Consider the following 12868-nt stretch of genomic DNA (forward strand, 5'->3'; position numbering starts at 1 on the left):
TCCAAGGTGGCCTTCACGACACACGACGGCGCAGAGTCGCTGCGCAGAGACTGATAGCCAGGTTCCGCACACATGAGGACGGCCTCAACCGGGATCTTGGGTTCATGTCACACTATCTGTAACCCCCACAACTTGCCTGGTCTTGCAAAATCTCACTGGATGTCCTGTCTGGAGACAATACACATCTCTTTAACCTGTGCTTAATGCTCCTTCCACTCACATTGTCTGTACCTTTAAGACTTGATTAGCTGTAAAGACTCGCATTCCAATCATTATTCATTATTCTGTAAATTGAGTTTGTGTCTTTATATGCCCTGTTTGCTGTTTATGAGCAGATCTCCCACACGCCTGACGAAGGAGCAGCGCTCAGATGCTAGTGGCGTTTGCTACCAAATAAACCTGTTTGACTTTAACCTGGTGTTGTTAGTCTCCTTACTATGAAGATTAGAGTCAAAGAACAAAGAACAGTACAGCACAGGAAACAGGCCCTTCGGCCCTCCAAGCCTGTGCCGCTCCTTGGTCCAACTAGACCAATCGTTTGTATCCCTCCATTCCCAGGCTGCTCATGTGACTATCCAGTCATAGAGGTTTACAGCATGGAAACAGGCCCTTCGGTCCAACTTGTTCATGCCACCCAGGTTTTACCACTAAGCTAGTCCTAACTGCCCGCATTGGGCCCATATCCCTCTATACCCATCTTACCTATGTAACTGTCTAAATGCTTTCTAAAAGACAAAATTGTACCCTCCTACTACCTCTGGCAGCTCATTCCAGACACTCACCACTCTCTGAGTGAAAGATTGCCCCTCTGGACCCTTTTGTATCTCTCCCCTCTCACTTTAAACCCATGCCCTCTAGTTTTAGACTCCCCTGCCTTTGGGAAAAGATGTTGACTACCTTATCTATGCCTCTCATTATTTTATAGACCTCTATAAGATCACCCCTAAGCCTACTACACTCCGGAGAAAAAAGTCCCAGTCTATCAGCCTCTCCTTATAACTCAAACCGTCAAGTCCCAGTGGTATCCCAGTAAATCTTTTCTGCACACGTTTTAGTTTAATAATATCCTTTCTATAATAGTGACCAGAACTGTACACACTATTCCAAGTGTGGCCTTACTAATGTCTTGTACAACTTCAACAAGACGTCCCAACTCCGGTATTCAATGTTCTGACCAATGAAACCAAGCATGCTGAATGCCGCCTTCATCATCCTGTCCACCTGTGACTCTACTTTCAAGGAGCCATGAACCTGTACTCCTAGATCTCTTTGTTCTATAACTCTCCCCAATGCCCATTAACTGAGTAGGCCCTGCCCTGATCAATCTACCAAAATGCATCACCTGACATTTATCTAAATTAAACTCCATCTGCCATTCGTCAGTCCACTGTCCCAATTAGAAACATAGAAAACTACAGCACAAAACAGGTCCTTCGGCCCCACAAGTTGTGCCGAACATATCCCTACCTTTTAGACCTACCTATAACCCTCCATCCTATTAAGTCCCATGTACTCATCCAGGAGTCTCTTAAAAGACCCTATTGAGTTTGCCTCCACCACCACTGACGGAAACCTGTGTCCTCTCGTAGCAGCCATTTCCACCCTGGGAAAAAGCCTTTTGAGAGTCCACCCGATCTATGCCTCTCAACATCTTATATACCTCTATTAGGTCTCCTCTCATCCTACGTCTCTCCAAGGAGAAAAGACCAAGCTCCCTCAGCCTACCCTCATAAGGCATGCCACTCAATCCAGGCAACATCCTTGTAAATCGCCTCTGCACCCTTTCAATCTTTTCCACATCCTTCCTGTAATGTGGCGACCAGAACTGAGCACAGTACTCCAAGTGGGGTCTGACGAGGGTCTTACATAGCTGCATCATTATCCCCGGACTCCTAAACTCAATCCCTCGATTGATAAAGGCCAGCACACCATACGCCTTCTTAACCACCACCTCCACCTGCAGGGCCGATTTTAGAGTCCTATGGACCCGGACCCCAAGGTCCTTCTGATCTTCCACAGTACTAAGAGTCTTTCCCTTTATATTGTACTCCTTCATCCCATTTAACCTGCCAAAATGGACGACTACGCATTTATCTGGGTTTGATCAAGATCCTGTTGCAATCCTAGATAACTTTCTTCACTGTCCACTATGGCACCAATCTTAGTGTCATCTGCAAACTTACTAACCATGCCTCCTAAATTCTCATCCAAATCATTAATGTAAATAACAAATAACGGTGGACCCAGCACTGATCCCTGAGGCACATCGCTGGTCACAGGCCTCCAGTTTGAAAAATAACCCTCTACAACCAAGCTCTGTCTTCTGTCATCAAGCCAATTTTGTGTTCATTTGGCTGCCTCACCCTGGATCCTGTGAGATTTAACCTTAGGCAACAACCTACCATGTGGTACCTTGTCAAAGGCCTTGCTAAAGTCCATGTCAGCAACATCGACTGCACTGCCCTCATCTACCTTCTTAGTTACCCCTTCAAAAAACTCAATCAAATTTGTGAGACATGATTTTCCTCTCACAAAGCCATGCTGGCTGTCCCTAATCAGTCCTTGCCTCTCTAAATGCCTGTAGATCCTGCCTCTCAAAATACCTTCTGACAACTTACCCACTACAGATGTGAGGCTCACTGGCCTGTAGTTTCCAGGCTTTTCCCTGCAGCCCTTTTTAAACAAAGGCACAACATTTGTAACACTCCAATCTTCAGGCACCTCATCTGTGGCTGTCGATGATTCAAATATCTCTACTAGGGGACCCGCAATTTCTTCGCACAACGTCCTGGGATACATTTCATCAAGTCCCGGGAATTTATTTACCTTGATGCGCTTTAAGACTTCCAGCACCTCCTTTTAGGTTATATGTACACTCCTCAAGACATCACTGTTTATTTCCCCAAGTTCCCTACCATCATTTTCTCAACAGTAAATACTGATGAGAAATATTCATTTAGGATCTCGCCCATCTCTTGTGGATCCGCACGTAGATGACCTTGTTGATCCTCCGAGGCCCCACTCTCTCCCTAGGTACTCTTTTGCCCTTTATGTATTTGTAGAAGCTCTTTGGATTCTCCTTTGCCTTATCTGCCAAAGCAATCCCATGTCCCCTTTTTGCCCTCCTAATTTATCTCTTAACTCTAGTCCGACAACCTCTATACTCTTCAAGGAATCCACTTGATCCCAGCTGCCCATTCATGTAGGTAGTGCCTCACAAACCTTATTGAGTTCTTTGAGAAGGTGACCAAAGAGTTGGATGATGATAAAGCGGTTGATGTGGTGTATAAGGATTTCAGCAAAGCATTTGATAAGGTTCCCCATGGTAAGCTTTTGCAGAAAATACGGACACATGGGATTGAGGGTGATTTAGTGGTTTGGATCAGGAATTGGCTAGCTGTAAGAAAACAGAGGGTGGTGGTTGATGGGAAATATTCATCCTGGAGTTCAGTTACTAGTGGTGTACCACAAGGATCTGTTTTAGGGCCACTGTTGTTTGTCATTTTTATTAATGACCTGGATGAGGGCGTAGAAGGATGGGTTAGTAAATTTGCGGATGACACTAAAGTCGGTGGAGTTGTAGACAGTGCGGAGGGAAGTGGCAGGTTACAGAGGGACATAGATAAGCTGCAGAGCTGGGCTGAGAGGTGGCAAATGGAGTTTAATGCAGAAAAGTGCGAAGTGATTCACTTTGGAAGGAGTAACAGGAATACAGAGTACTGGGCTAATGGTAAGATACTTGGTAGTATGGATGAACAGAGGGATCTGGGTGTCCATGTGCATAGATCCCTGAAAGTTGGCACCCAGGTTGATAGGGTTGTTAAGAAGGCGTACGGTGTGTTAGCTTTTATTGGTAGAGGGATTGAGTTTCGGAGCCAGGAGGTCATGTTGCAACTGTACAAAACTCTGGTGCGGCCGCACTTGGAGTATTGCGTACAGTTCTGGTCGCCGCATTATAGGAAGGATGTGGAAGTGTTGGAAAGGGTGCAGAGGAGATTTACCAGGATGTTGCCTGGTATGGTGGGAAAATCGTATGAGGAAAGGCTGAGGGGCTTGAGGTTGTTTTCGTTAGAGAGAAGAAGGTTATGAGGTGACTTAATAGAGGCATACAAGATGATCAGAGGATTAGATAGGGTGGATAGTGGAGCCTTTTTCCTCGGATGGTGATGGCTAACACTAGGGGACATAGCTTTAAATTGAGGGGTGAGAGATATAGGACAGATGTTAGAGGTAGGTTCTTTACTCAGAGAGTAGTAAGGGCGTGGAATGCCCTGCCTGCAGCAGTAGTGGACTCGTCAACATTAAGAGCATTCAAATGGTTATTGGATAAACATATGGATGATATTGGAATAGTGTAGGTTAGATGGGCTTTAGATTGGTTTCACTGGTCGGCGCAACATCGAGGGCCGAAGGGCCTGTACTGCGCTGTAATGTTCTGTGTTCTATGTCTTGTGCCGCCTCCTCCTTTTTGACCAGTGCCTCAATATCCCGAGTCATCCAGGGTTCCCTACTTCTACCAGCCTTGCCCTTCACTCTATAAGGAATGTGCTAACCCTGAACCCTGGCTAACACACTTTTGAAAGCCTCACACTTACCAGCCGTCCCTTTGCCTGCCAACAGACTCCCCCAATTAACTTTTGAAAGTTCCTGTCTAATACCATCAAAATTGGCCTTGTCCCAATTTAGAATTTTAACTTTTGGGCCAGACCTATCATTCTCCATAGCTATCTTAAAACTAATAGAATTATGGTCACTGGTCCCAAAGTGACCGCTCACTAACACTTCTGTCACCTGCCCTCCCTTATTTCCCAAGAGGAGGTCAAGTTTTGCCCCCTTTCTAGTCGGGCCATCCACATACTGAATGAGAAATTCCTCCTAAATACACTCAACAAATTTCTCTCCATCCAAGCCCCTAATACTATGGCTGTCCCAATCAATGTTAGGAAAGTTAAAGTCCTCTACTATTACAACCCTATTTTCCTTGCAGGTATTTGTAATCTCCTTACATATTGGCTCCTCAATTTCCCGCCGACTATTTGGGGGCCTGTAGTACAACCCTATCAAAATGATCTCCTTTCTCATTTTTCTGTTCTACCCATATAGACTCAGTGGGTGAATCCTCGGATATATCCCCTCTCAACACTGCCGTGATGTTCTCCCTGATCAAAAACGAAACTCCCCTTCCTCTCTTACCTCCTGTTCTGTCTTTCCTATAGCATCTGTACCCTGGAACATTGAGCTGCCAGTCCTGCACCTCCCTTAGCCATGTTTCAGTAGTTGCTATAATATCCCTGTCCCATGTACCCATCCTCTTGCATTAAAATAAATGCAGTTTAATCTAGACTTCCCTTGCTCTCCGTCCTGCTTTCTCAGACCATCTGTCCTGTCATGTTTTGTACACTCTCCCTGTGTTTTATTTCTCTTAACCTTACTGGACCCATAGAACCATAGAAAATTACAGCTCAGAAGCAGGCCTTTTGGCCCTTCTTGTCTGCGCCGAACCATTTTTTGCCTAGTCCCACTGACCTGCACTTGAACCATATCCCTCCACACCCCTCTCATCCATGAACCCGTCCAAGTTTTTCTTAAATGTTAAAAGCATTTACCACTTTATCCGGCAGCTCATTCCACACTCCCACCACTCTCTGCGTGAAGAAGCCCCCCCTAATATTCCCTTTAAACTTTTCTCCTTTCACCCTTAACCCATGCCCTCTGGTTTTTTTCTCCCCTAGCCTCAGCGGAAAAAGCCTGCTTGCATTCACTCTATCTATACCCATCAAAATCTTATACACCTCTATCAAATCTCCCCTCAATCTTCTACGCTCCAGGGAATAAAGTCCCAACCTATTCAATCTCTCTCTGTAACTGAGCTTCTCAAGTCCCGGCAAAATCCTTGTGAACCTTCTCTGCACTCTTTCAACCTTATTTACATCCTTCCTGTAATTAGGTGACCAAAACTGTACACAATACTCCAAATTCGGCCTCACCAATGCCTTATATAACCTTACCATAACACTCCAACTTTTATACTCAATACTCCGATTTATAAAGGCCAATGTACCAAAGGCACACTTTACGACCCTATCCACCTGTGACGCCACTTTTAGGGAATTCTGTACCTGTAATCCCAGATCCCTCTGTTCAACTGCACTCTTCAGAGTCCTACCATTTACCCTGTACGTTCTACTTTGGTTTGTCCTTCCAATGTGCAATATCTCACACTTGTCTGCGTTAAATTCCATTTGCCATTTTTCAGCCCATTTTTCTAGTTGGTCCAAATCCCTCTGCAAGCTTTGAAAACCTTCCTCACTGTCCACTACACCTCCAATCTTTGTATCATCAGCAAACTTGCTGATCCAATTTACCACATTATCATCCAGATCATTGATATAGATGACAAACAACAATGGACCCAACACCGATCCCTGCGGCACACCACTAGTCACAGGCCTCCATTCACTGAGTTATCCACAGTCTCTGTACTGTGGCCCTTTTTGATTTTTGACTTTGGTTTCTCTGTCTTTCACTTTTCCCCTTACTGCCTTTTGTTTCTGTCCCCACTTTACTTCCGTCTGACTTCCTGCACCGGTTCCCATCCCCCCGCCACATTAGTTTAAACCCTCCCCAACAGCGCTAGCAAACACTCCCCCAGGATATTGATTCCAGTCCTGCCCAGGTGCAGACTGTCCAATTTGTACTGGTCCCACCTCCCCCAGAACTGGTTCCAATGTCCCAGGAATTTGAACCCCTCCCTCTTGCACCATCCCTCAAGCCACATATTCATCTTTGCTATCCTGGCATTCCTACTCTGACTAGCATGTGGCACTGGGAGCAATCCTGAGATTACTACCTTTGAGGCCTTATCAGGACCTGGAGATTTATCCATTTTCAATCCCATCAATTTCCCTAAAACCATTTCTCTACTAATGCTGATTTCAGCTCCTCACTAAAACATGTTCCTCTCTGTACTTCTGGCACATTATTCATGTCTCCCTTTGTGAAGACTGAAGCAAAATACAGATTTAATTCCTCAGCTATTTCTTTATTCCCCGTTATGAATTCTCCCGTTTCTGACTGTAAGGGGCCTACATTCGTTTTTGTCAATCTTTTTCTCTTTACTTAGCTATAGAAACTTTTACAGTCAGTTTCTATTTTCCCCGCTCGCTTACTTTCATACTCCATTTTTCCCTCAATCAATCCCTTGGTCCTGCTTTGCTGAATTTTAAACTGCTCCCAATCCTCAGGCCTATTGCATTTTCTTGCCAATTTGTATCCTTCTTCCTTGAATCTGATACTATCTCTAATTTCCATTGGAAGCCACGGGTTTGGTCACAATACCCTTACCACTCTTGCGCTAAACAGAAATAAACAACTTCTGGAGTTCACCTATTCGTTCTTTAAATACCTGCCATTGCCTGTCCACTGTCTTTCCTTTCAGTAATGTTTCCCAGTCCATCATGGCCAATTCATGCCCCATACCATCATAGTCACCTTTATTGAGATTCAGGACCCTGGTCTCAGAATCAACTACATCATTATCCACCTTGACAAAGAATTCTCCCATATTATGGTTACAAGGGTTCTCTCACAACTAGATTGCCAACTAATCCTTTCTCATTACACAACACCCAGTCCAAGGTGGCCTACTCCCTTGTTGGTTCCTCAACATATTGCTTCAGAAAACCATCCTGCATGCACTCCAGAAATTCCTCCTTTATTGTGCTGTGACTAATTTGACTCTCCCAATCTATATGCAAATTAACGTCGCCCATAATCATAGATGTTCCTTTGACACATGCATCTCTGATTTTCTGTCTAATGCTTTTTCCAACATTACCCTACAGTTTGGTGGTCTGTGTACCACCCCCACCAATGTTTTTTGCTCCTTGTGGTTTCTTAATTCGACCCATACAGATTCCACATCACCTGTGCTATCTTTCCTCAGTATCGTTTGAATATCATCTTTAATCAACAATGCAACTTCACCACCTTTTCCTTCCTGTCTGTCCTTCATAAACACTGAATAACCCTCAATGTTTATTTCCTATCCTATCCTATCCAAGGTGATGGAGTCACGTCTCCGTAATGCCGGCTATATCATCCCCCTTTACATCTATCTATGCAACTAATTCATCCATTTTGTTTTGAATGCTCCGCGCATTCAGGTACAAAACCTTAAGGTGGCGTTTTTAACATTTCTTTTCCCTTTCCTACTATTTTTTACTCGGTCCTTATCTGACTCTGACCTTTGATTTCTTTGCCTATCACTTTCCTTATTCTCCTTACTGTCTTTTCCTCTTGTTCTTAATTCCCTCTGCTCTGAATCCTTGCAAAGGTTTCCACCCCCCTGCCATATTAGTTTAAACCCTCCCCCAAAAAGCATCGCCTGATTTTATTATGTTGATGCTGTACAGAGATGGCGCTGTGAGGCAGCAGTGTTAACCACTGTGCCACCGTGCTGTCTTTGACGGCATGCCTAAAGATTGAGGCCTTTAACTCACAGTTGACCCCAGTGTCGTGCCAATATGTTGAGGGTTGCTCAGATGCAGTAGTTGTGACAGGCTGTTTTCTGTCTTTTTTTCCACCCCCAGTGTTATTCGCCATAGAGATGTGCGGCCTTGCCATTATGGTGTCATAGACAAATTCCGACTGCAAGTGTCGGAACAAAGCCAGCGGAAAGCACTGGGTAAAAAGGAGGTAATTTCTGTTCTCCTCCCATCTACAAAGGAGCAACAGCAGAAGGAGGAGGAGGACAAACACATCAAAGAACACCTGGCAGAAGCTGTGTTCTTTGAACAAACCTCATTTCAGCAGGGTAGGTGAATTTTACTGTAGCTTCACCTATCAATGTTTTCAACTCAGTACCACAGAGGTGTTTGAGGTGAATAGATACTTTTAAGGATAGACACACGCGGAAGAAAGAATTGGAAAGTTATGCTGAAGGATACAAGAATGATCCTTGGAATGAAGAGCTTGTCGTATGAGGAACGGTTGAGGACTCTGGGTCTGTACTCGCTGGAGTTTAGAAGGATGAGGGGGGGATCTTATTGAAACTTACAGGATACTGCGAGGCCTGGATAGAGTGGACGTGGAGAGGAAGTTTCCACTAGTAGGAAAAATTAGAACCAGAGGGCACAACCTCAGGCTAAAGGGACGATCCTTTAAAACAGAGATGAGGAGGGATTTCTTCAGTCAGAAAGTGGTGAATCTGTGGAACTCTTTGTTGCAGAAGGCTGTGGAGGCTGGGTCATTGAGTGTCTTTAAGACAGAGATAGATAGGTTCTTGATTAATAAGGGGATCAGGGATTATGGGGAAAAGGCAGGAGAATGGGGATGAGAAAAGTATCAGCCATGATTGAATGGCGGAGCAGACTCAATGGGCCAAGTGGCCTAATTCTGCTCCTATATCCTATGGTCTTATAGGAGGAGGCTCAGGTGGTGCATTACTACTGACAAAGATCTACCTATTTTAATGAGGCTTTATGTTAATATCTTTATTACGCAGTTTATAAATACAAGTTATTGTTCAATGGGAGGAGACAGACTGTCCACAGTAAACTGCGAAAATCTGTTAATTGATAAAACGACAGAAGATCAATGCGAGGTGTTCAGAAAATCGTTCAATTTGATTAGAGTGGTGAACTGCAGGTGCTGATAGATACATGGATGAGGTGATAATGGTAGCCCTGGCTCAGAGAAGGGCTGGACTGGATACTAAATATTCCTGGATACGAGATGTTCAGGATAAATAGGGAAGGAAGGAAAGGAGTGGGGTTGACGGCATTGATTAAGGAGAATATTACAGTGCTGGAAAGGGTCAAGGATACGATCTGCTAGGTTTCAGTTAAGAAACAGCAGTGATAACATTACATTATGAGTGTATTCTATAAACCAAGGAAATTGTAGAGTGGTACATAAACTGTAGTTATAATGGAGGACTTCAATTATCCTAATATAAGCTGGGATAGTAATGGTGTAGAGAGCAGAGAGGGGGAAGAATTTCTGAAGTGTTTTCAGGAGAATGTTCAATATCATTCCAGGTGGGAGAGATTGCTGACTGTAGTTCTCAGGAATGAGTTGGCACAAGTGAATCAGTTGTATCATGAGGGGAACATTTAAGAGACAGTGATTATAGTTGGCTTTCAGCTCTGACAAAGGCTCATCCAAACTCGAAACATTGGCTCTGTTCTTTCTTTAAGAGTTAAAACTCTGACTGTGTTTACCCCAGTCCAACGCCGGCATCTCCACATCTGTTCCTTCTCCACAGACGGTCAAACCTGCTGAGATTTTCCAGCGTTTACTGCATCCGCAGTATTTTGCTTTTGTCTTCGTGATTGTAGTAGATCTGAGTTAGCTATGGAAAAGGACAAGGACCAATCCAGAGTAAAAATAATTAAATGGGTACAAAAGGATCTGGCCCTGGTGCATTGACATCACATAAAACTAACAGAACAATGGGCTGCCTTTAAGAACAAAGAAAATTACAACACAGGAACAGGCCCTTCGGCCCCTCAAGCCTGCACCAACCATGCTGCCCAACTGAACTAAAACCCCCTACCCTTCCGGGGACCATATCCCTCTATTCCCATCCTATCCATGTATTTGTCAAGATGCCTCTTAAAAATCACTATCGTATCCGCTTCCACTACCTCCCCCAGCAACGAGTTGCAGGCACCCACTACTCTCTATGTAAAAAATCTGCCTCGTACATCTCCTTTAAACCTTGCCCCTCACACCTTAAACCTGTGCCCCCTAGTAATTGACTCTTCCACCCTGGGTAAAAGCTTCTGACTATCCATTCTGTCCATGCCTCTCATAATCTTGTAGACTTCTATCAGGTCGCCCCTCAACCTCCGTCGTTCCAGTGAGAGTTAAAGAGGAGTACAGTCCAATGTGCATTTCCAGGAGGAGTAAAAGCAGGGTAAACAAATCCAGAACTCCCTAGATGACAAAAGAGTTAGGAAGTAAGATAAAGCAAAAAGAAAGTATGTATGACTGATGTGAGATTGATTAAAAATGTGAGAACGAGGCTGAAGATAGAAAGTTCAAACAAGAATTAAGAGAAGCAGAGAAAGATTATAAATACAAAAAAAAATGCAGAAATTCTGAAAAATACTTTTGTGATTTGATTTATTATTGTCACATGTATTAGTATACAGTGAAAAGCATTGTTTCTTGCGTGCTATACAGACAAAACATAGAGAAGGAAAGGACAGGGTGCAGAATGTAATGTTACAGTCATAGCTCGGGTGTAGAGAAAGATCAGCTTAATGCAAGGAAGGTCCATTCAAGAGTCTGATGGCAGCAGGGAAGAAGCTGTTCTTGAGTCAGTTAGTACGTGACCTCTGTTCCCCGACGGAAGAAGGTGGAAGAGAGTACTTCCAAGGTGCGTGGGGTCCTTGATTATGCTGGCTGCTTTTCCGAGGCAGCGGGAAGTGCAGACAGAATTGTTGTGGGAAAAATCCACTAGTAGTCAGATCTCGAGATTCCAAAACACAATTTATTCAACGGAGCTCCGTGGAGACAAGGCACATGTCTGTAGCAAACCTTCTCTCAGTAAAATGTCGGGAACGGTCCATCTTTATACTTTTTACACAATAGATGGACCGGTGATTTGAACATTATCACATCGTTATCGGCAGATACAAACAGATACAGACATTTAACATAGTATTGTTCTTGTGAATGGGTACATTTCCTATGTCTGTGGCTATCAATGGTTGGTTTCGGCTCATTCAGGTGCTGATCGGTTTCCCCGCATTCATATTTTCCCGCTCTTCCTATGACTAATCTACTCCCTTTGTCTCGGGTTTTTCCTTATCTAAAAGATGTCTTGATCCTTGGCTTGGCTTCCTGAGGTGTTTGTTTACTTTAAGTCACTGTCTGTGATTTAGAAATGGCTTGTCTGTTAGGTTTGATTTGAAGTGATCTTTGTATAAGTGGAAGCCGGTGTCTGCTTTATGCTCCTTTCCCAGTTAACTCTTTATGTGCCAGGCAGCCATTTTAAAGTGTGCTTTCCTTACATTTTCCCCTTACAGAATCAATGGATAGGAGGCTGGTTTGCGTGATGGACTGGGTTTCGTTCACGACCTTTGTAGTTTCCTGTGGTCTTGGGAGAGCAGGAGCCATACCAAGCTGTGATACAACCAGAAAGAATGCTTTTTATGGTGCATCTGTAAAACTTGGTGACAGTCATAGCCGACATGCCAAATTTCCTTAGTCTCCTGAGAAAATACAGGCTTTGGTGGGTTTTTTTTAACTATAGTGTCGGCTTGGAGGGACCAGGACAGGCTGTTGATGATCTGGACACCTAGAAACTTGAAGCTCTCGACCATTTCCGTTTCACCCCTGTTGACATAGACAGGAGCATGTTCTCCTTTACGCTTCCTGATGACAATCTCCTTTGTTTTGTTGACATTGAGAGAGAGATTATTGTTGCCGCACCAGTTCACCAGATTCTCGACCTCATTCCGATACTCTGTCTCATCATTGTTTGAGATCCAACCCCACTACGGTGGTGTCATCAACAAACTTTATTATTGAGTGGCCACACAGTCACAGGTTTATAAGGAGTACAGTAGGGGGCTGAGAACACTGCCTTGTGGGGCACCAGTGTTGAGGATTATCGTCGAGGAGGTGTTGTTGCCTATCCTTATTGATTGCAGTCTGTGGGTTAGGGTGTTCAGGATCCAGTCGCAGAGGGAGGTGCCGAGGCCCAGGCCACAGAGTTTGGAGATGAGTTTTGTAGGAATAACGGTGTTGAAGGCTGAGCTGTAGTCAATAAATAGAAGTCTGACATAGGTGTTCTTGTTATCTAGGTGCTTATTGCCTATACACGGTTTCTATCGAGGAACCAACAAGGGAGCAA

At 44.2% G+C, this 12868-nt stretch overlaps 1 protein-coding gene across 13 annotated transcripts in view; it reads left to right on the plus strand.

Annotated features, from left to right (window-relative positions):
* Nucleotides 1–12868, plus strand: part of mospd1 (motile sperm domain containing 1) — a 50514-nt gene that overhangs the window by 14994 nt on the left and 22652 nt on the right. For all 13 annotated transcript variants that reach the window (XM_078211964.1, XM_078211972.1, XM_078211974.1 and 10 more), the window contains one exon: nt 8592–8815. In XM_078211964.1, the coding sequence (XP_078068090.1) occupies nt 8592–8815 (224 nt within the window). The remainder of the gene's footprint in view (nt 1–8591; nt 8816–12868) is intronic.

This window comes from Mustelus asterias, chromosome 4, assembly GCF_964213995.1.
Source record: "Mustelus asterias chromosome 4, sMusAst1.hap1.1, whole genome shotgun sequence".
In the NCBI taxonomy this organism is placed as follows: Eukaryota; Metazoa; Chordata; class Chondrichthyes; order Carcharhiniformes; family Triakidae; genus Mustelus; species Mustelus asterias.